The 24,786-nt window shown below is 39.5% G+C and overlaps 1 protein-coding gene and 1 long non-coding RNA gene across 2 annotated transcripts in view; both read left to right on the top strand.

Annotated features, from left to right (window-relative positions):
- ETNK1 (ethanolamine kinase 1) overlaps positions 1–24,786 on the top strand; it is a 54,857-nt gene that overhangs the window by 5,522 nt on the left and 24,549 nt on the right. The window contains exons 2-4 of the mRNA XM_050969163.1: positions 18,717–18,976; positions 20,290–20,430; positions 21,016–21,158. Of these exons, the coding sequence (XP_050825120.1) occupies positions 18,717–18,976; positions 20,290–20,430; positions 21,016–21,158 (544 nt within the window). The remainder of the gene's footprint in view (positions 1–18,716; positions 18,977–20,289; positions 20,431–21,015; positions 21,159–24,786) is intronic.
- On the top strand, positions 784–7,065 carry LOC127030178 (uncharacterized). The gene is made up of 2 exons (XR_007768322.1): positions 784–3,497; positions 5,557–7,065. It is a non-coding gene; the product is annotated as an uncharacterized LOC127030178 (long non-coding RNA).

Raw genomic sequence — 24,786 nt, 5'->3', positions numbered from 1 at the left:
GGCATTCAGGAACCATATGTGATAATATTTTCCAGGTACGCTCAGAGAGCCAATTAGAATGCGCTCAATGTCCTCAAATCTTTCTGATTGGGGGGTGATACAAAGATCTGCATAAATGAATCTTCACATGTTGAGGGAATTCTGTGTAAACATTAAGCAGCAAGGCTGATAGAATCATGGGGCAGTCCATTCTGGTGAGCATGCTGTTGAATTTTTTGACCATCCATCTCAACAAAAAAGTCTATCCGCAAGCAGGGAGGAGATGACCTGGACCATCTTGCTATTTCTCAGAATTCTTGCCAATTTCAATAGACTGCACTGTGGTTCGCAGATTCATTAGCAGCTAACAGAGAAACAAGATTCTAAACCATTTTAGATGTATTGAGTTAGATTTGCAACTTTGCCATAGCATGAATATCCGAAGCAGAAAACAGCTTGGTCATCAGTCAGCTACCCTTCCACTATTTGTGATATTGTATGCATTATAATCCTCTCATATTGCTTGTAGGTTGAGTAATATATGGATATTGGGTGATAGCTCTTTGCAGAGTCAAGGTTTTTTATGTGATTTGAGTAGTGCAGCCACTTGTCTGCTCCACAGCCTGGGTATCTGCGTTGTCTCCATGCAAGAGTTAAAGAAGACAAGCAGCCACTTCTATATTCCTGTCCCAAAGGAATAATAATTAGACACACCATCAAGTCCAGTTGCCTTTCCACATTTCAGTTTCATGTATTTCTTTTCATGCACAGGAGAACAGGTAAATGAAACTGAAACCTTATTGCTTAGCAACTGACGCTTTTTCTTGGTAACATTTTAGTGCTGTTTATAGCGGTGGAATATCACATTCATAATTCTGCCTCTGTTCCAAGCTGTGAGTTCACAAAATGAAACCCCCTGTAGACTGATGCTTGGTTCTTTTGATCATGAACATGCTATAACTAATGTAATAAATATATTTTTAGACAACTATAAAAATTGCTCTAAGAAACTAATAGAAATTATTTTTCAGCCAAGTAGAAAAGTCATGGTCTTAAAAATAGGTATGCAGGTTTTGTCATTTTGTTCTTCTGTGCCTTTGTGCAACTGAACTTTATTCATACTGAGATTCCTTCAATCATCATTCTTTTGCAGTCTAGTATATTTTTAAAATGTTGCACACAAGTAACAGTAGAAGCGAGAACGTGCATTCACAAACTTCTGCTCCAAAGATCAGTGCAGTGGGGTGCTAGACCAAAATAGATTTTGAGAGAAGTCTGTATTGGCTTTACTGGGACAGAAGAGAGAGGAGGACCACACATCTAGCAAAGAAATTAAAAGCTGGAGATACATAGTGGAATACAGGTTTGACTAGTCTGAAATGTAGTAGGACTGTGGCAGAGTAGCCTAGGAACTTGTTGAGTGGACAGAACTAGTCAGTAGTGTGGATTTTCTCATAATTGAACTCTACATCTAGCCACCTTTGCTCTTTATATTCATACTGTCAGTATAGTGTGTTGGAAGAGTAGAAAGTCCAAAGTTTAACTTAGTAAATTTACTAACTTTTACTTGCAAGAATGTAAAGTGAAATGGGCAAAACCATTCCAAGTTAGTGTGTCTTCCAGTTGCTTTGCATTTTAGAATAGTCTGCTGCTGCTTAATCATTCCTTCTTTTAAGATTTGTAATTAGTTGTATTTATAAATATTATACTAGTGTGTCCATTTAAAATTATTTTTTCTAAATAATTGTTAGCTTAACATTTGGGCAAAGGAGGAAAATCCTTTAACCCAGTGGTTCTCAAACTGTTTTACTGGTGACCCCTTTCACACAGCTAGCCTCTGAGTGTGACCGCCCCCCTTATAAATTAAAAAGACTCCTAAAAAATATTTAACACTATTATAAATGCTGGAGGTGAAGCAGGGTTTGGAGTGGAGGCTGACAGCATGCGACCCCCCACATAATAACCTCACGATCCCCAGTTTGAGAACCCCTGCTTAACCATTTATACGTATGCACTGTAATGCTTCAGAATGGGTGCATAATTTTATTAGAAAGTCTAGTGATAAGTGTTGCATAATACAGAATTGGTTCCGAAATAAGGAAATAATCATTCTGTACTGCTTCTCTGTGTCCCTATCCACGTACAGGGAAGAATTCCAAAGTAAATGATCAAACTGCCTCTTTCTGCCAGCAGTATATGGAAAGACAAAGTCCTCTACTAAAGATTTTTCTTCATGTGGCTGTTGTGTTTAAATCTGACGAGAAGAGTGGCACCTGGGAAAAAGCTAGGAGCAATGTAGAACTGTTTCTATTTTTACCTCCAAATACTTAAGACTGCTCTTCCTCTTGCTTCATTGGCCTTGGTTACAATAATCCAGAGCAGTGTCATCAAAAATTTAGCTTAAGCAGCATAAATATCTCCAGTTCCACTGGTCTAACAGCAGATTTTGGTCTTCCTTGTTTCATTCTGAAGTTGGCTGGAGTCAGTATTAAGGATGAAATGAAATGTAGACTTTTAGAAAAGATGATAATTTGATAATGACTTCATAAGGAAACTTGAAGTTTCACTTGTCTAGTATTAACTTTTCACCTCCTAGGCTTTGTGCTGTGTGGTTGTGAGACTGAGTGAATCTTGCCACTTTCCTTTTAAGTTCTTTAGTGCCTTCAGCTAGCTGTTCGGTCACTCCCTTATTAGTAATGAGAAAACCTTTGTCACAGGTTTTGGTGGCCAATGTAACATAAAGATGGTCATCTCATCTGCTTTCCAGCTGTCCCACCACAAGTGAAATCCTTGTTACCAATCTTGACAGAGATCAAGGATAGAATAAGTACAGGAGACTGATCTACCTCATTAGCTCAGGATGGATCCATGAGTCTGTTCCAATATGGAAATTCCACTTGCCCTTCTGACAAGTCATCTCAAAATCCCCATAATGCATCTTGTCAAAGACCTGTGCCATAAGTATTGGATCATTTCATAACAGGGATGCCTTAGAAGATTTAATTGATTATTTTACCTTTGTTACCACCACTCAGTTTAACATTCTGGGGCAGTGGGTAGCTCCCCCTGTATCTATCCACCATTTCTCTTATTTCAATGCAGTGTCCCTCATGTCTCCACTATAGGGTGGTGAGGATGTCGATGAAAGCCTCTCATCTTCTGAACTCTCTTAACAGCAAGCGTCAATTAATGTAAATCAAAATGATATATTTATTTACACACTTTTTTTGTTTAGATTTGCATGATACCTGATACACCTATCTAAGGCCCTAAGCACTTGTATCATAAAGTCATCATCACTTTCCTCTAGATCTTCTTGAAAGCACCTGTGTCTTAGATCTCTTCAGGATTTATAGCGATCTGCCACTTACTTCATAGAGCTACCCTCTCCCCCCCACCGATGCTTGATTACTTGCATTCATCAGTATATTTGCTTTTTTAGGCTTCATAGTTTGCACAAGAATGTAATTCTTCTATTGTTGGTACCAAGTACAACCACCTAAGCCAGGACTCTGCTAGTAAGGTTCCTACTTTTGTTACTGAAATAACCTTTTTCTTTCTATTTTATACCCCATGCCACTTGTACTCCTGTTCCTCCTTGTTCTCCTTCCATCACCCATGGGATTGATTGTCTGTCTTGATTTGGGCCACTACTTCCTTTCCTTGGTTGTCTTCATCTGTGTTCCTTTTCTGTTCTGGAACTTTCCTGGTGTGTGTTATGGCTATTGTCTGGCTTCAGATTTTAAGTGTTTTGGTTGTGGCTAAACTATTTTGAACTTTCTTCTATTAAACAGGCTTATTCTGAAGTTTAAAAAGTAGAATGGGGACAGCAGAGTGTGTGTGTGTGTGTGTGTATTACGGCTGTTGATTAATCACAGTTAACTCACACGATTAACTCGAAAAAATTAATCACTGTTTTTTTAATATCACTGTTAATAGAATACTAATTGAAATATATTAAACATTTTGGATGTTTTTCAACATTTTCATTTATATTGTATTCTGTGTTTGTAATTGAAATAAAAGTATATTTTCATTATAAATATTTGCACTGTAAAAATGATAAAAGAAATAGTATTTTTCAATTCACCTCCATACAAGTACTGTAGTGCAATCTTTGTTACATAACTGCATTAAAAAACAAAGTAATGTAAAACTTCAGAGCCTAGAAGTCCACTCAGTCCTACTTCTCATTCAGCCAATTGCTAAGACAAATACGTTTGTTTACATTTACAGGAGATATTGCTGCCTGCTTCTTCTTTACAATGTCACCAGAAAATGAGAACACACATTTATATGGCATTTTTGTAACCAGCATTGTAAAGTATTTACGTGCCAGATATGCTAAACATTCATATGCCCGTTCATGTTTCGGTCACCATTCCAGAGAACATGCTTATAACATTAATTTAAAAAATGTGTTAATTAAATTTGTGACTGAACTCCTTGGGGAAGAATTGTATGTCCCATGCTCAGTTTTGCACTTTTTCTGCCATATATTTCATGTTATAGCAGTCTTGGATGCTGACCCAGCACATGCTGCTCATTTTAAGAATACTTTCTCTGCAGATGTGACAAAACTCAAAGGAGGTATCAGTGTGAGTTTTCTAAAGATAGCTACGGCGCTCAAGCCAAGGTTTAATAGTCTGAAGTGCCTTCCAAAATCTGAAGGATAAGATGTGGAGAATGCTTTCAGAAATTTGAAAAGAGCAACACTCTGTGGAAACTACAAAACCCAAACCACCAAAAAGAAAATCAACCTTCTGTTGGTGGCATTTGACTCAGATAATGAAAATGAACATACGTCAATCTGCATTGCTTTGGATTGTTATTGAGCAGAACCTGTCGTTTAGCATGAATGGATGTCCTCTGGAATGGTGGTTGAAGCATGAAGGGACATATTAATCTTCAGTGCATCTGGCACATAAATATCTTGCAACACCAGTTACAAGAGTGCCATGAGAATGCCTGTTCTCACTTTCAAGTGACATTGTAAACAAGAAGCGGGCAACATCATCTCCTGCAAAGGTAAACAAACTTGTTCGTGTTAGTCATTGGCTGAACAAGAAGTAGGACTGAGTGGACTTGTAGGCGCTGAAGTTTTACCTTTATTTCTTTTTGAGTGCACTTTTTTTGTATATAATTCTACATTTGTAAGCTCAACTTTCATGTTAAAGAGATTGCACTACAGGACTTTTATTAGGTGAATTGAAAAATACTATTTATTTCGTTTTTTACAGTACAGATACTTGTAATTAAAAATATAAAGTGAGTCCTGTATACTTTGTATTCTATTGTAATTGAAATCAGTATATTTGAAAATGTAGAAAACATCAAAAAAATATTTAAAAGAAATGGTATTCTGTGATTGTTTAACAGTGCAATTAATCACAATTTTTTTTAATCGCTTGACAGCCCTTATATATAGTAAAAAAAAGAAAATTAGACATTTTTTCATTTTAATTTTTCACAAGTGAATATCAGTGAAATACTAAAACATTTTAAACAGCTTGCAATATGATATTAAGCATGTTTTGTTTTGATTGTTGGTAATATTTTTGGTCTTGTCCCTTGCAGTGCACTTGAAGATCTGCTGATGTCTCCTGGGAAATCTAAACTCTAAATAACAACATTTCTACTAATGGATCATATTTCCCATTTTATTACTATTAAGGACATTTTTATGAGAACAAATTGTAGGCTGTGTTCATCTGTATGTCCATCACCTTAAGTCATAATCAGGGATCCTAGTTTTTTGTGATTTAACAGCCCCCGACCCCCCCCCTTCCATCTGATACAGCATAAAAATCCATGTTTTTCCACAATTAAAATGAAACACTGTATTTTAGTTTTCTTAGTCACTACATATATACACACACAAATATCAATTGTACGTGTTTTATTGATATATTTACAGTTTTAAGCAAGTTTGAAGCCTACCAGTGCCATCAGTCATTATAATAAAATTAATAGAATGAACCAGACACAATGTATTGTTTTTTGCTGCTGTTGATGGCCATGCTGTTTTAGCCTCCTTGTTTTCTTTAGTTTTCATTCAGTTTAGTGCTTTCCATGTGTTCTACAGTTGTCTGCCTTCAAACGTAATGTACAGAACAGCATATTACTATCAACATGAAATTTGACCTCACCAAACTCAGTGAAATGGTCTTTAGGGGTGACTTTTACAAATATTATTTCTTTTATCTTTTTTACAGTGCAAATATTTGTAATAAAAAACAATATAAAATGAGCACTGTACATGCTGTATTCTGTGTTGTAATTGGAATCAATATATTTGAAAATGTAGAAAAACATCAAAATATTTTTATAAATTTAAATTATTTTATTAACAGTGTGATTAATCATGACTATTTTTTAATCTAGTTAATTTGTTTTGCGTTGCTCGCATGCATTAACTGAGATTGTTGGCAGCCCTAATGTGCTAATTTTTCATAAAATATAAAAAAATAAAGGTTCTCTGTAAAAACACAAATGCTGTGTTTTTTCCATTGCAAACTGATTTCTAGACTCCCTAGTCATAATGCTCTTCTTGGCAGCACAGTTAGTTGTTGTGGAGGAATTTGATATTACTTATAAAGGGACTGTGGCTTGCTTCAGGAACTTAAATATCACAGTGATGGCTGCCTTCAAATACTTTTGATAAAGATGACTGAAGAAAAATGGAGAAGAAAATAGAAAACATGTCTGAATCACCTCTAAACAGAACATTTTTTCATGAAGCACTAATGACCGAAGGTGTGCTCTAAATGACACACCTGTGGTGGCATCTTGTTTATGCAACAGATGATATCTTTCAGGCTGAGTTAGCATGTACTTTCTGATCACCTGACAATGCTTGAATACCTTAATTTCCTACAGTTAAAAAAAACTACATAATATGACCAGATGGAGCAGCAACTGTACACGTGCCTTGTAGTCTCAGTTAAAAAAATCAGCCAAATCAGGGTGTGCATTCCTAGACCATTACTGTGTAGCTTGACTGTATTATATTTGACAAGGACTTTGGACCTATGCACCAATGGTTCATTCACACATGGCATAGTATTATAAAAATTACAAAACATGGGTTGTTGCACTGTAGCTTAAATTCATAAGGATTTTTTTAAATCACTGTGTCAGGAAAAATAACTTACAGAAACATTGGCACCTTAATATTTTGAGTTGTGTTGTTTGTTTTGTTTTTGAGCTGTGCTTTTGATGTTAGTCTGTCCCTCATACAAGGAGAGGATCAGGAACAGGGGTGGGCAAACTTTTTTGCCCAAGGGCCACATCTGCGTATGGAAATAATATGGCTGGCCATGAATGCTCATGAAATTGGGGGTGAGGGCTCTGACTGGAGATGAGGGCTGTGGAGTGGGGCCAGAAATGAGGAATCGGGTGTAGGGGGGGGGCCTCTGGTCAGGGGGTTGGAGTGTGGGGTGGGGATGAGGGCTCTGGCTGGGGATGAGGGGTTGGGGGTCAGGAGGATACTGTGGGCTGGGACCGAGGGGTTCAGAGGGCGGAAGGGGAATCAGGGCTGGGGTAGGGAGTTAGGGCACTGGACTCCCTGCTTGAATACCTTAATTTCCTACAGTTAAAAAAAACTACATAATATGACCAGATGGTGCAGGGGTGCAGGCTCCTGGAGGCACTTACCTCAAGCAGCACCCAGAATCAGCGGCATGTCCCCCCTCCAGCTCCTGTATGGCCAGACAGCTCTGCACGTTGCCCTGTCTGCAGGTGTCACCCCTGCAGCTCCCACTGACCACGGTTCCTGGCCAATGGGAGCTGTGGGGGTGGTGCTTGGGGCGGGTGGCAGTGTGTGGAGCCCCCCTGGGTGCCCTTACCCATAGGAGCTGGAGGGGGGACATGGCGCTGCTTCTGGGAGCTGCACAGAGCGGGGCATCTAGGAAAATCTGAGCCCTTACTAGCGCTTGTCCTCCAGTCTATATCTGGGAAGTTAGTCTCCCATGATCACACAATTTCCATTGGTATTTACTTCATTAAAAAGGTCTCTATCCATATCCAAATTGGATCCTGGCAGTCTGTAGTACACTCCAAGCACTAACTCAGGGGAGGCTCTAGTAGCTTTCTTCCCCAGTGTGATTTTTGCTCAGACAGACTGTCTTATGCATTCCATCCCTTCTTATTTCGTTACAGTCTACCTCATCATTGATATACAGTACTTCACCACCTTTGCCTTTATTTCTCTTTCCTCAACAGCACATACTCTTCAGTACCTGTACTCCAGCCATGACTACTATTCTACCATGTTTCTGTTATCCCTGTAATAGCCAGTTTCACGTCCTGTACCAATAACTCTAGTTCCTCCATTTTGTTACCTAGTCTCCTCACATTGGTGTATAATGTGGGCACTGTACATTTGGTATTTTGTGTTGTAATTGAAATCAATATATTTGAAAATGTAGGGGGAAAAAATTCAAACTGCGATTAATCACAATTTTTTTAAGTTAATCACGTGAGTTGACTGATTAAATCAACAGCTCTACTTCAGACTCTTTTCCCCAACACATTTCTTGTGTGGTAGCATGAGCCCAGTTACTACTATTTCCAAAAGCAGTCAGATTTTATCTTGGCCTTCAACTGAAATTTTTAATTTTTCATATTGACTAAAATACTTCCAGGGATCCAGAATCTTCCTGCCAAACTATCTGCTACAGTGCATTTTATGCACTTTGTCACCTATGTCGGCTTTCCTATTTCAGAATATACTTCTGGAACTTCCTTCCTGGTATTCAGAACGTTCTGTGAAGTCTTTCAACTTCAGCCCGCACTAGGCTATGCGTTGTCTTGATCATTCTGCATTGCTGCATAGGCCTCTGTTCCTTACGTGTCTCTCCTTAGTCACAGGCTGCTCTCTTCATTTATGATGCCCATCTCATGCTTTTTCTTTGCCATGGAATCCTTTTTCCTCATTGCACCTCATTTTAAAATCTCTTGTTGGTTTACAAATGACACTTTTTTCCTAATACTATATTAGGAACATCATTATTAAAGAAAGAAACTTGTATATAAAATGCATTTTGTCTCCATGCACTTAATTTTTGTTTGTACTAGTTTTGCAGCCTTTTAATTTTTACTTTCATTTCATGATACAAAATGGAAAATATTATTCAGATGGACAAGAAAATTACCTCTAAAACTGTCAAACGAGCTCATGAGGAATGCTTATTAAATCTAAAAGACTTCTGGTTGCAAATAATTATTTATAGCAGCATGTTACAAATAGATGCTAATAAGGACCTTGAGTGGAATTTCTAAATTATCAGGTGGCAAGATCTAATTTCCTTGATGTACGTAGTTTCCATTAACATTAATGAGACTTGCACTGAGGGGCGGGAATACACAATAGGTATGAAATACTTCATGAGAAAACTATATAGCAGTTCAGAAGACTGAGGACAGCAATATGAAAACCTTTGTGGTCGGTTGGTCTGTCTTAATGTCAGCACAGACTGTTTCCTCATGTATTGTGGGATCTTCAGGACATTCATGTGACTAAACATGCATTTTTTAATATAGCTAAAATAGCATTATGTAAATGAAATGTTTGGATTAAATCAGTAGACTTAGTTGTGTTTCTGCTAATGCATACTTAAAATCTGCTGCCGTGTTTTCATTCTCATTTATCCTGAATTTGTTTTTATCAGTAACATAAATGGAATTTATGCTGTTGTGTGTCAGAGCTGATATCTGACTACTATTGTGTTCTTTATATCAGAGGGGTAGCCATGTTAGTCTGGATCTGTAAAAGCGGCAAAGAGTTCTGTGGCACCTTATAGACTAACAAACGTATTGGAGTATGACCTTTCATGGGTGAATACCTGCTTCGTCGGATACATGATATATTGCTTATTTACTAGATAATTAACTTTTTGCTCATGATTTGTGTCAAACTGCATTAGGATGGTAACTGGAATTTAAACACAGAACAGCATATACAACTTAATTTTATTAAACAAAATAAGCCCTTAATGTGGTATCTGACCAGTTGTGCCATATTAATATAGCTTGACCTCAAAAGTTAAATGTTTTCCTTCTGGTTCTTTCTTTGTATAGAACACACAGTGTTTTTGATACAGGCTTATAGATTCAGCATATTTACTTTTTATATGATTGTTTTAAAAGTTATAATAAGTTTAGGTCTTAACATAGTTTTAAATTCAGATTCAATTTTAAACTGGTTTATTTGTAAACATAATTTTTATTTATTTATTTTATTTTCCCCTCCACCCTGATCCCTTTTTCTTCCCCACGGCTTCTCGTATGGAGAGAGAAAGGTTCCAGTAGTGTGTTATCCATCTCAGTGCACCAGAACAGATGTGTTTCTTGGTCTGTTCTTTCTCTAGTGTCTATTACACTGCCAGTGCAAGATTACAGTAGACTTTCAGTGTTTGGTGGTTTTCCAGTATGGTTGTAAACATCTCATGACATCTAGGTGAGAACAATGTCAATGATCTAACATATCTCACTGCCAGTTTCCTTGATACTCCGCCCAAATGCCACTCTTGTTTTCATCCTGTTATTAATTTATGCCAAAACATTTAAAATTATGTGCACGATATTTTAAAATTCTGCCAATTCTATTTGTCAGTACATAAATGTGGCTCCAGCATGGCAGTGGGGAGCACAGGCCACTGGCTGCATTGAGGTGGGAGATCACCCTAAAGCCCCTACTTCCTCCAGTATGAGGACTTGGCAGTGAGGCCGCACCCAATCCTGACACAGTACAAGACCTGGGCCTTCCCAGAAACACCCCTCTGTACCAGGCATGCCAGGTGTAGGAGAGCGCGCTCAGCCCAGCAGGATCCAAGTGTGGAGGGGCTTAGTGTGAGAAGATCCAGGTGTGGGCTGAGAGGTCTCTGGATGCAGGCGGCTCAGTGGGAGATCTAAATGCAAAGGGGCTCGTTGGGAGAGTTCCTGGTGCAGGGGCAATGGCACTTTGCAGTGGATCCAGATGAAGGTGGTTGGGACTCAATGGTGGGGGGTGGAGGGAGGTTGGGTGTTGGGAGATGGGGCTCGGTGGGGAAGGGGGGGGCTGGGTGCTGGAGGAGTGGGGCTTGATGAGGTGTTAGTCCAGGTGCAGCTGGTTGGGGATCAGTGGGGTGGAGGCTCAACAGAGAGGTCCAGGTGTAGGGGGCTAGGGCTTTTCAGGTTGAGGGTTCGATGGGCCTGCTTAACAGGGCAGCCCCAGCTGTTGCCAAGGGGAGGCTGCATGCCAGGCTCTCACTCCTCCCCCACCCCCTGCGATTCTCCTATCCCCTTCTCCATTCCCCTCTCTCCACTCCCACATTTGCCTCCCCCTGCCCTATTCCACCCCTCCTTCTTCCCCTCATCCTCTCATTTCTCCCACCCCCCCTTACCCAGCCCCACCATGGGCACTCAGTGTTGCACAAAAAACAGGAAGGCTCCCAGCACACAGAAGAGGAGCACGACTGGCACTAGGTACCTGGAGGCGGCGTTCAGCTGCAGAGTCAGTGGAGCCCAGGCACAGCCTCCTTCAGCTAGGCAGCTCTGCACATGCCTCACCTCTGTTGGAAGGAGGGGGAGGGAAGCAATCCTCCCCAGAAAACTACCCATGCTCATCCTGTTTCCCCCTTTTCCCCCCTTGTTTTCTGCATGGAAGCACAGGAATTTTGCAAGGGGGGGTGGGTTGTTTTCTGCGAGTGCACAGTCACAGAATTCCCCCAGGAATACTAATTATACCACCTTAAGTAATTCCTCGTCCTCTGTGTTTGTACCCTTCAAGTAATTGTAGTCTGTTGTGTCCCATTTTGGACATTGCTTAGCCTCACTATATATAATTTTTTTTATCTTCCTACTGAAGTTCCAACAAGCCTCTTAGTTTTGTTGCCCTTCTCAGAATGCCCTCTGTGTGCCCCCTCCCCTGAGCCCTCGCCGCACCTCCCCTGCACCAGAACCCCTTGCCCTGAACCTCTTTCCACACCCCTCCTACACTCCAACCCCTTGCCCCGAGCCCCTTCCTGTGCACCACATCCCCTCCCACACACCGCACTTCCTCCCACACTCCAACCCCCTGCCCAGCCCTACATTCATGGCCCTTCATGCAGTTTCCCCACCTAGATGTGGCCCTCGGGCCAAAAAGTTTGCCCGCCTCTGCTTTAGTAAGTGTTTTAGGTATTTTTGTACCTACTCATCTGTAAAATTGGATAATACTTCCTTTTTCAATCTTGTCTGTTGAGATTGGAAACCCAAGATGAAAATAGTGCATATCTGCTCATCCTAAAGAGCAGGACTGGCTCCAGGCACCAGCTGAGCAACCTTGTGCTTGGGGCGGCAGATTCTACGGGACGGCATTCTGCCCAAACCTAGGGCGGCACGGCCTTTTTTTTTTTTTTGTTGTTCGCTGCTCTGGCCGCCCTGTATGGGGCGGAGGAGGGGAGCGCCCTGCAGCAAACTCGGCAGGGCAACCCACGTCCTTCCCTCCCCGCCGACCGGAGCGGCATGGAGCCCTCCTGCCAGGCGGTGCAGCGGTCGGGGCCGTGTGGCGAGCACCCCACTTAAGCCTGGCCGCCCCCTTTCGCTCTCTCCCTCCCCCCTTTTTCCCCCCCCATTAGACCGGGAGCGCAGTCTACAGCACAGGGAGTCTCCCTGCACCCTGGCTCCGGCTGCCCTGTAGGGTTTTTTGTTTTGTTTTTTCCCCTGCTTTGCCGGCCGTGCCGTTGTCCCCTCTCCCTCACTGCCCGCTTTGTCGCTCCAGCTGCACTGTATTTTGGTTTTTTCCCCCCATGCTTTGATGCTCCGGCGCTGCCCCCCCCTCCGCGTTTTTGCTTGTGGCAGCAAAAAAGCCAGAGCCGGCCCTGCTGAAGAGACTGCAACTAGACCATCAGTCCTCCCTGTGACTCTTAAGTACAACTCTGATTTATCCTGTTGGATTTGCCATTAGCAGGAAGAAGAGGGATTGAAGTAAGAAAGACTGTTTAGAAGTTGTAAACCTCGTGGCAGATCTCAAAGGGATGTGGCCTCCTTGCAGACTGTGCCAACTGGGTCGACCTCTGGTTAGGTGCTTAAGGTGTTCGGTCTAGATATTTTCAGTTTCTCCGTCACTGGCAATCTTATTGTGCCACTGCATCGTTTGGTGCCCACGTTATTGCCGGTAGTGTAGTGGCATTCCTTGGTGTAAACACTTCAGAATTTGTTGATCTTCTAATATGATGTCCATACCAAGAAAGCCATCAAACCAAACTAATACTGATAGAGACAATTGCTAGGTTTGGCTTTGAATATCCTTATTTCTGATCTTGTCCTGCCCCATAACATGGAGCAGCTTATGAAGATGGTGAGAGTCAAAAACATCAATCCAGTATTCTTCATCGTTCCTCAGCACCCATATTTCACTTTTGTACAACAGTACTTGTATACATGCGGATCTATATATCTGCAGCTTTGTGATAAGCTTGCTGTCACAGCATCCCCTCAGATGCTGCCGAAACTTGACAGAGGCTGCTGTTATACAAGCAACCACATCTTTAGAGCATCCTCCAGTACTGTCTGTGATATCGCTAATTATTCAGAAGTGCTGCCGTACAATTTGGTAGTTACAGTATGTCTGTAGTAAAGAAAATGAGTTATAAGAAAACAATCAAGGCTATGGCTTCTCTTTCCCTGTTCCAGCAAACAGTACATCTCACCCTTAATTCTAATTTTATCATAGGGTGGGAGTTCATCTTCAGTATACGGAACTAAATAGGCTCATTTTAGAAATTTTTGTTGTGAAACGGCAAACGAATCTAAAGGTTGTTTATGTAATATCACTTGTAAGAAGGGAATTAAAAAAAGACATTTCATTAACCATGAAGATATGTACACCTTAGAGTAATCATGTGATCTCATTATTGTAACCATTGTGCTTCCTCTTCCCTTTCTCCATTTTTGTCCATTTATAACCCTTTTGTTGTGTTCTGAATTTAGATAATGCCTGACCTGGAAAACACAACAATCTCTTAACTTTAGAGACAATGTATGTTTCCTGCTTTTTTTAATTTTTACTTTTTTTTCTTTTTTTTAAAGGTACAAAGGTCCAGACTTTATAGGAATCTGGATGTTGCAATACTGAGCATTGCAGTGACTGACTGACTTAGGTGCATAAGTCGCTTTTGAAAGTGAAACTTTGTTTCCTACATTAGTTGGGCTTTGCAGTGCTGAATAGAGCAACTTTCTAAGTACCTTTAAAAATCTAGGTCAAAATTCCCAACTCTGCTAGATCTGTGGTTGCACAAAGGCCTTTGTAATTGGAAAATTTAGATATGCCCTTCCTATTTATTTTTTTCCTATGGCTGTAAAGCGATTTTTAAAAAATTAATCACGCAATAAAAAATATTTTTGGATGTTTTCTACATTTTCAAATATATTGATTTCAGTTACAACACAGAAGATGAAGTGTACAATGCTCACTTTATTTTTGATTACGAGTATTTGCACTGTAAAAAACAAAGTAGTCCTTTTTAATTCACCTAATACAAGTACTGTAGTGCAATCCCTTTATCATGAAAGTTGAACTTGCAAATGTAGAATTATGTGCAAACAAAACTGAACTTAAAAACAAAACAATGTAAAACTTCAGAGCCTACAAGTGCACTCAGTCCTACTTCTTCTTCAGCCAATCGCTAAGACAAACAAGTTTGTTTACATTTGCAGGCAATTAATCCTGCCCGCGTCTTGTTTATAATGTCACCTGAAAGTGAGAATAGGCATTCTCATGGCACTGTTGTAGCCAGCATCACAAGACATTTATGTGCCAGATATGCTAAAGATTCGTATGTCGCTTCACGCTTCAACCACCATTCAAGTGGACATGCATCCATACTAATGACGGGTTCTGGGTTAACAATCCAAAACAGTGCAGACCAGTGCATGTTCATTTTCATTATCTGAGTCAGATGCCACCAGCAGAAGGTTGATTTTCTTTTTGGTGATTCACATTCTGCAGTGGAGTGTTGCTCTTTTAAGACTTTTGAAAGCATGCTCCGCACCTCGTCCCTCTCAGATTTTGGAAGGCATTACAGGTTCTTAAACTTTGGGTTGAATGCTTTAGCTATCTTTAGAAATCTCACATTAGTACCTTTTCGTTTTGTCAAATGTGCAATGAAAGTTCTTAAAATGAACAATGTGCTGGGTCATCATCCAAGACTACTATAACATGAAATATATGGCAGAATGCGGGGTTTTTTAATGAGCGCCATCAGCATGGAAGCACGTCTTCTGGAATGGTGGTTGAAGTGTGAAGGGACATACGAATGTTTAGCATATCTGGCATGTAAATACCTTGCAGTGCCGGCTACAAAAGTGCCATGCAAATGTCTGTTCTCATGTTCTGGTGACGTAAATAAGAAGCGGGCAGCATTATCTCCTGTAAATGTAAACAATCTTTTTTGTCTTAGCGATTGGCTGAACAAGAAGTAGGTCTGAGTGGACTTGTAGGCTCTGAAGTTTTACATTGTTTTGGTTTTGAGTGCAGTAACCTGACCAAAAAAAAATCTACATTTGTAAGTTGCACTTTCACAACAGACATTGCACTACAGTGCTTGTATGAGGTGAATTGAAAAATACTATTTCTTTTGTCATTTTTACAGTGCAGATATTTATAATAAAAAATACACTTTGATTTCAGTTACAACACAGAATACTATATGAATGTTAAAAAAACATCCAAAGTATTTAATAAATTTCAATTGCTATTCTATTGTTTAACAGTGCCATTAAAACTGCGATTAATCAACAGCCCTAATTTTTTCCACTTAAAAAATTGTGCAAGAAGAATCTAGTCTCTAAGGCATATTGCTATAACATACAGAATTGTAAGGTTGGTTCTGTCTTTAGTTATTCTGAAACAATGCTTAGAATTAAGTAAAGCTGTTCATTTTGAAAGCTGTAAAGTCTTCAACTAACACTTTATTGTAGTGTTCTAGAGATACTGTATTGACGTTTGAGAGGACACTTGCATTATAAACGGTTATTTCTCCAAGCACTTGTAACATCTTGAGAAAATTACTTATTGGGCTGAAACTTTTGTTCTTTAGTGGGCTTCAAGTGTACATACCAACACGCACATGTGGAGCACCACAGGTGTGTAGGAAAGTAGTATGTATTAGTATGCAGCTGCATTCCTCTATTTGAATGCGGGAACCAATAGGGGAGTAAAGTCTTTCTTTAAAATGGAAAATTGTAAGGAGAACAGTGTCAGGTTACTGTTTTAAAATGAATGTCAGTTGTTATTAGTAACACGTGAACTCTTAGTTTTGATTAGCATACATCACTTGTGTTGGCTCTTTATTCTTTTTTGCACTTTGCTCATCTTAGAAAATGAAATAGCTTAGTAATCAGTTTTCTTGCAACTTATGCATTTGCACAATGATGTGAAAGGTGGCTTGCAAAAATTACAGGGGAATTCAGACCAATGTGTTTTCACTTCAAAAATTCACGAAAACCTTTCTATCAGTGCTTATTGTAGCAAGCTTAACTATGGTAAACTGGACTTTTTTGGCGGGGTGGGTGGTAACCTGAAGATATAAATGTAATGGCATAAACAGCAATACAAAATTCTCTGTACATACAGATTATGGTTTCTGTGGGCCCATGACTTCAAATTTCTTGCCTCTCTCTTTTTCATTTGAAATTGCAGTAACTTTGCACTAAGTTCTGTATTCATGGTAAAATCCTGTTTCCAATCGCTTTTCCATTTGTTAGGCCTAGTTTTAGGAAAAAATCTGCACATCACCTGAGAATTTAAGTTTTACTTTTCAAATAGTTCTCTACATTTCCCTGAGAAGTTGGATCTAATGAAGCAAGCCTTACTTATAGAGTTAGTCATTATGAAAATCAACAAAACATCTTGCCAGAGTTTGCTGATTTGTCAGACCAAGTATTCCACGTAACCCTGTTGATTTTGATGAGATTCCACTGGAAACCTGTCTGCCTGATTTTTGGCCAGCTTGCCCACACAACTCCTGCCAGGTGGGCTACTTCAGAGCCAGGGCAGCCTGCTGAGCAGCCTGTTCTGGTAATGCGGATCCCAGTAGATCTGGACAGAAAACCGTAATTCCTTTTTCGTGGAGAATTCTGAAAATGTTTGGTGGTTCTTAAAGGCTTATCCATGTTGATGCACATTTACCCCAAGCACTTATTTGTTTGTCATCCATGTCAGTTGAGGTTGCACCTATGTCTTGAGTGTCCTTATGCCTCCCATTTTGAGCCTTTAGTTGCATGTTCTCTATTTCATCTATTGATCAAAACAGCCTTTTTAGTAGCAATAATATCTGCTAGGAGGGTGAGAAAGATGCAAGCACTCTCGGTAGGACCTCCATGCACAGAATTTCATAAAGACAGGGTCACCTTGATATCTCACCCAGAGTTCTTGCTGGATGTAGCCCCTGACTTCTATCACAGTCAGGTAATATGTCTGCCTGTTTTCTTTCCCAAGCCACATTCCAGCAAAGGGGAGCTAAGCATCACATTTTCCATGTACTTTGAGCACTTGCCTTCTACTTTGACAGGACCTGAGCCATTTTTGATATCCTCTAGATAGGATGAAAGGTCAGGCACAAAGACTTAATTAGATTTCTACCTGTATTAAATGATTTAGCCAACAAAGACCCCCCATTGAGTGTTACAGCTCATTCCACAAGAGCTCAAGCAGCTTCTGAAGCTCTTTGATGGATGTTCCAATACTGGAGATGTAAGACAAGTACTTGTGATTTCAGTACGTATGTTCACCCAACATCACTCCATAATAGCAGCTTCGAGATCTGATGCTCACTCTTTCATGGGTGTCTCACAGTCATAGTTCAGGTAGACTCCTATCACCCACTACTTATGATCTAGGTTGCTGCTTGAGTTAACAGCAGCGGAATATAATGTGGACAAGCACTTGAATGAATGGTTGTCCGTATGTATTTTGTGGCCTGCCTTCCTTCCCTGCTAATAGAGTCCTAAAATACAAGCATTCTGCATTGTTTGGGGCCATCCTTCAGGTGGGAGGCATAAGGACACTTAAGGCGCAGGAACGGCCCCAGCAGAGACATTGCTGACCAAAACAATCTGAACTGGGGTACATGAACACCCAAAGTGGAATGTGTATGGACAACACCTTACAGTAATTGCAGTCCGTCTAGATGTAAGTAACAGGGTTTTTTTGTCCTGACAGAACAAAACCAAATTTTGAAATCTTAAAATTCTCCTCAAAATGGAATTACTGGTCTCTGCCTAGCTCTACTTATTGGTTTGAAAAATTCAATAAAATGTCATGAAATCCTGTTTTGTTTGGTGGGGGTGGGGGGGTTGCTGAACAAATCTCAAATCAGTTGCTTATCTGAAAACTCATATTACAGACCTACTTTGATGTATATAGCATTTCTTAATTCTAGTTTCTTTCTCCTCTCTCTCTCCTTATGGCTTGTTACTCCGAAAATACCATGAAATGTCCTTTAAAAAAGAAATATGCATCTTTCCACAGTACTTAGTTTCCCACTTCTGTGTTTTTAAAAGATTGTTTACAATGTACAGACTAGCAAATATCTTGGTTATAACAGTTGTTTCTGTTCAACCTGAGTCAAATAATTCACTAAAAAAATCCACAGGATTAAAGGTGATCCATTAAGTGGAAAAACTTCCACCGAACTTTCCCATTTTTCTGAAGTACATACAAATGGGCAAATACAGAATCATTGAGTAGCTTATGTATTATTTTTACATTGCAGCTGTTCACAGATGGAATCACCAATAAGCTTATTGGTTGCTATGTGAGTGACGCAATGGATGATGTGGTTTTAGTTAGAATCTATGGAAACAAGACCGAGCTGCTAGTAGATCGAGATGAGGAAGTGAAAAGTTTCCGGGTGTTGCAGGCCCATGGCTGTGCGCCACAACTCTACTGTACTTTCAGTAATGGTCTATGCTACAAGTTCATGCAAGGAGAAGCACTGGATCCAGAGCACGTCTGCAACCCAGATATATTCAGGTAAACATCTTCCAAAGTATTAAAACTCTAGAGTGCATTTTGGGAAATTGATGTCTAGGGCCCTACCAAATTCGTGGCCGTGAAAAATACATCATGGACTGTGAAATCTGGTCTCCCACCATGAAATCCGGTCTCTTGTGTGCTTTTACTTTGTACTGTACAGATTTCATGGGGGAGACCAACATTGCTCAAATTGGGGGGTCCTGACCCAAAAGGGAGTTGCAGGGGGGCCACAAGGTTATTTTAGGGAGGTCACGGTATTGCCACCCTTACTTCTGCGCAGCCTTCAGAGCTGGGTGCCCGGAGAGCAGCGGCCGTTGGCCCAGACACCCAACTCTGAAGATAATGCCCTGCCAGCAGCAAGGCAGAAGTAAGGGTCATAATACCATACCATGCCACCCTTACTTTTGCATTGCTCTGCTGATGGTGGCTCTGCCTTCAGAGCTGGACTCCTGGCCAGCAGCTGCCACTTTTCAGCTGCCCAGCTCTGAAGGCAGAGCTGCCACAATTAGCAGCACAGAAGTAAGGGTGGCGGTACTGCATCCTCCCCCCTATAGTAACTTTGTAGACCTCCCTCCCCACAAAAAACCCTCCTTTTTTGGGTCAGGACCCCTACAATTACATCACCGTGAGATTTCAGATTTAAATAGCTGAAATAATTAAGTTTACAATTTTTAAAATACTAGGACCATGAAATTGACCAAAAAGGGCAGTGAATTTGGTAGGGCCCTCCTTATGCATAGGAAAGTTGTCAGTGTGGAGCATGCTATTGATAACCATACACAGAAGAACTTATGGAGGTGACTGACTGTGTACGCATTTTAGTATCTAAATGCTCTTCTGCATGTAGTCTGCAACAATCTAGTGTTCTGCCTCCACGTAGCCATTATAGCTCAGTGTTTCCCATCCAGTCTGGAAGGATCAGACTTGGGTCTTGTAGGTAGTCTACTCCCTCCTCCGCCAGCAGACCACAGGATACCATTTTAGGAGTAAGGAAGTGCTGTTGAGCTTTGTCTGCCAGTGCTCAGCTCTTTCTAGCCATCCCCCCTGCCTCCCACACTCCCTTGCTCCTCTCAGTTATAAAACATATATGTTTTGTGGAAACAGACTTTTTGAAGGAAATTGTGTGACCTGTGTATTCCCTTTTGAAACTTTAAATTTTAAAGTAAAAAGTCACCAATAAGGCAAATATTAAAAAAAGAGATTTAAATGTCAAGAAAGCAATAATTAACTGCCAGATGCTTTTTGACAATCTGCTTGTAACCAGTTCAAAAGTAAGAATGTAGTAATATAGTAACCTTTATATTTTACAGACTCATAGCCAGGCAACTTGCTAAAATCCATGCTATTCATGCACACAATGGATGGATCCCCAAATCTAACTTGTGGCTGAAGATGGGGAAATATTTCTCACTCATACCTACAGAATTTACAGATGAGGAAGTAAATAAACGGCAAGTGTTATTTTATTAAATATTTGATTATTTTTTTAATAACTCATTTAATTGTCTCAGTTTTCATCACATACCTTATTAACCAGCTGAGGGGGGGAAACATAACTGGAGTGTTTTTTAGACACCCTATACCCCCCGACCCCGTATCAGTTTCCTTGTAAATGCTTCTAAGAAGCAGAATAAAGTGATGGGTTTGACCATCCTTTCTATTTTTTTTAGCCACATTCTTCCTCTAAATCTGCCCTTTCTTTTCCACTTGAAAAGAGTATGCATTGCTAGACTTGTGTTCTCCCACAACTAGGACTATGATATTGTCATGTCTCAGAGCCAAGTTGTTCTTAAAGAAGTCACCTTTGGAAAAGTAGTAGGAATTCTTGCTTCCCATCTTATGTTTCCGTGACTTCACTACAAGTGTGAGCAGTGAAATCTGGACTAAGATGGCTTACTCAATTGTGTTGAAATAATGGGAATACAGAAAATAACTGACCAAGTACACTAATGTATAAATTTCTGTATGATTCCTTTATTATTAACACTATGCTCAGAAGAGAAACTTTTTTTTTCAATTTTTTTGAACCCCAAAAGGTTCTTAAGTGATGTGCCAAGTCCTCAAATCCTTCAGGAGGAGATGTCCTGGATGAAGGAGAGACTGTCAAATCTAGGATCCCCAGTGGTGCTTTGCCACAATGACCTGTTGTGTAAGAATATTATCTACAACGAGAAACAAGGTAGGTATTGAACACAGCAGTAAGTAATGTTTCATTCCATACCTGTGTTGTATTTGTATTCTGTGGCAATTGTCTTAGGGTGGGTGTAGAATTATAATTCAAATTCATTAAATCACTTATGACTTTTTACTAATGGTAGTAAGTGAAGTAAATTTGCTGCTTGAAATCAATGTAATGGTAGCAGTATTTGTATAAATATATGAACTGTCTTAGCAGCTATAACCATAATTTTAATTCTAAAATGTTTTTAGCATGTGGAAAAAAATCTTTATATTCTTATTTTCACTGTAATGAGTTAGCTTGAAATCCATTTTTACAGACTATCAAATTGTCTTTTTGTCTTTGTAATTTAATAGAAATCTCATATACATGTGTAAAAGGTTGTCATGCATTCAACAACCTTAGGCGCTAATGTCTCCAGGTTACTTTGTATTATCAATGTATTGTTCTGATTTGTCAGATACATTGGTGCCAAGGAGGAGTTCCCCAGGGTGAAGTATCATGATACTTATGCTACTTTCAATGGCTCAGTTTATATCCTGCATGTGAGGTACATAGGCATCTTAATGTTGAAGATTTTTTTGTAAATATTATTTTTTAACTCAGAGGTAGGGAGTAGGCTTATCTTGGAAATGGCAAATCAAATTTTTGTTCATTATTTTCAGATATTGTAAATACTTGAACCCTCGAAAGAAATCCTTGTATTTAAAAAACAAAACAAAACCAAAAGAACTAGGAACTATCAAAAGTTCTCATAGAAAACCTTAATTCCTTTTAAGGTTTGGTTGTTTAGTGGTTTGAGGTTCGGTTACTAAATGATACATTCAACAGGCAAACATGGTGAACCAACAGTAAATTTGGGACACTGAAAACATGGCTGTTATAGTGCAGAAAAATGCTTTAACGAGACTAGTAACTCAATTTCCCATACCTCATCCCAAATCCCCAGAAGTCTGTGAGCTGAACTGAAAGTAAGTTAATTTTGTAGAAGCATGTTGGTAGTTGCAGGGAAGCTTACAATTGAGATAGTGAAGACTTTCTCTTTAAAGAGAAGTATACCTTTACCCCAGTATAACGCTGTCCTCGGGAGCCAAAAAATTTCACCGCATTATAGGTGAAACCGCATTATATTGAACTTGCTTTGATCTGCCGGAGCGCGCAGCCCTGCCCCCCGGAGCACTGCTTTACTGCGTTATATACGAATTTGTGTTATATCGGGTTGCGTTATATCAGGGTAGAGGTGCATTTAATTTCAGATTTGTCTGAGTAATTTAATATTATCTTGTAACTTATCACTTAATTGACAATTAGCTTACCACTAAAGCCAACATATTTGTTTGAAATCATTAAAATGAATGTGAACAGCATTTAAGGTGTTCTCTATCAGACATTCAGCAACAATTGAGGCCTCGTGTCTTAGTTTGTGCCTTTCAGCTCACATAAAATTTGATACAAAATAAATATTGAAGTTGTTTCTGATTTGAAAAGTGGCTGTGTACATCATTTCTACATCAATTGTGCTCCTTCGACGTGTACCAGTAAAAGATCTTTTAGCTGCAATCCGTATATATACGACCTCTCTTCTGAGTTAGGTCTTTCCTTCTTGCACATAAATACTAGTACTATATGTTCTGCAGGCCAGTGTAGCCATCAGCTACACGTTTGCAGCACCATCACCTTCCAATATATACTCTTGGATACCTGTGCAAGTCTATTAATTTTAATTAACTATTGAGTTAGTTCTAACTATTGAGTAGGAGTTAGCAAGCAATTTTGTTGAGGTTTTTGAAAGGAGGAAAAAAACTTCAGTTGTTGACTCTGCAGTGCTAACAGCAATTAAAAAGGAGGTAAAAAATTATTTTTTGTCACTAAAGTCAACAGATCTGATTCTGAATACATAGATCAGACCTACTGAGAAAAGATGCTATTTTTAGTCACTTTTCATAATAGAACCATGCTTTAGTGTAAAATGCTTAAACAAAAACTATAATTCAGTTAAATGTTCACTCTCACGGTTGATAAGCTTAACATTCCCACTTTGAAAACAAATGCTATATCCTTCTCTTTTTTATAAACAGAGTGGAGGAAAAAAACAATGCCAGCAGTGCATCACTTTTGAGCAAACCTACAATAACCAGTGTGTGAGTGTTTAGTGTTTGGGGACAAGGTGGGGAGGAGGGAGGAATCTGAATGTAAAGCACTTAGGCTTTGAGCTGGTTGTAAATAACTGAATGGGAAAAGATTTGAAAGTATATGCAATAGCTAGACTGTGTCCATTAAAGCTTACATGCTTGAATGTTGCAGCACATCATGTACGTTGTTGTAAGAACTCTGCAATACCGAGATACAACAGGTACTATTCTTATAGTAACCAAACCTCAATGCCATCTGCAAAATAAGTATTTGTATATTGTGAAAGCTGTGTATTTTGTTCCGTACACTTTTACAGTGCAAAACTTTATAAACCCGTGTTACATAATACAGTCTTAGAAGGAGGAGCTTCATCTTTATTTTTGAAGTGGAAACTCAGCTTTAACTTTAACTGCAAATAAAAATTAATCAGGTCAAGTATGTTCAGCCAAATAAAGATCATTAAAAAAAAAAAACAACCTCTAAAAATTAAGTATCGTCATGCAATGAATTCTTCTTTGAAGCTGCTTTAATAGGAGCACAGAGAACAATCTTAAAGATGCAGTTCGCTTTCTGGAGTTGTTACTGGCATAAATATAGGAAGGTAGATAGAAGTTCAGATTATGCAGCAGTATTCATATTAGTTCTTTCAATATCACCTTGATCTGTTCTCTAAAGAATCCGGATCTAAACCCGCACAAACAGAATGCATAATTCACCATTGGTGTTTGTAGCACTTTCATCAGCATGTTGTCTAGTCATGCTTAGGCCAAGTGTAATCAAACTATGTAGTATGTAAATCATATTATTTAAAAAGCTACAGGTGGTCAGTTTACACTAGCTTGCTCAGAGTAGATAATCCGACCATTGTTTATCCCAACTTTTTTAACTCCACCCTTTCAAAGACTATACTTAATTTCCAGTCTACACAGGGTTTTAAAACTTCCTAGATATTAAAAAAAGATTGACATATAAACATACAGAAAAAACATACTTTTGTCACCGATGGCTTTAAGAATTCTTAAACCTGAACATCTAACCCTCTTTCCAAAGAGAGAATGAACATAAAACATAAGAACATAAAAACGGCCGTACCGGGTCAGACCAGAGGTCCATCTAGCCCAGTATCCTGTCTACCAACAGTGGCCAATGCCTGGTGCCCCAGAGGGAGTGAACCTAACAGGCAATGATCAAGTGATCTCTCTCCTGCCATCCATCTCCATTCTCTGACAAACAGAGGCTAGGGACACCATTCCTTACCCATCCTGGCTAATAGCCATTTATGGACTTAACCTCCATGAATTTATCCAGTTCCCTTTTAAATGCTGTTATAGTCCTAGCCTTCACAACTTCCTCAGGGAAGTAGTTCCACAAGTTGACGGTGCGCTGTGTGAAGAACAACTTTCTTTTATTTGTTTTAAACCTGCTGCCTATTAATTTCATTTGGTGACCCGTAGTTCTTGTATTATGGGAACAAGTAAATAACTTTTCCTTATCC

The sequence above is a fragment of the Gopherus flavomarginatus genome, chromosome 1 (assembly GCF_025201925.1).
Source record: "Gopherus flavomarginatus isolate rGopFla2 chromosome 1, rGopFla2.mat.asm, whole genome shotgun sequence".
Taxonomy (NCBI): domain Eukaryota; kingdom Metazoa; phylum Chordata; order Testudines; family Testudinidae; genus Gopherus; species Gopherus flavomarginatus.
Note: the sequence above shows the minus strand (reverse complement) of the source record. Positions and strands in the feature narration are given on the sequence as shown.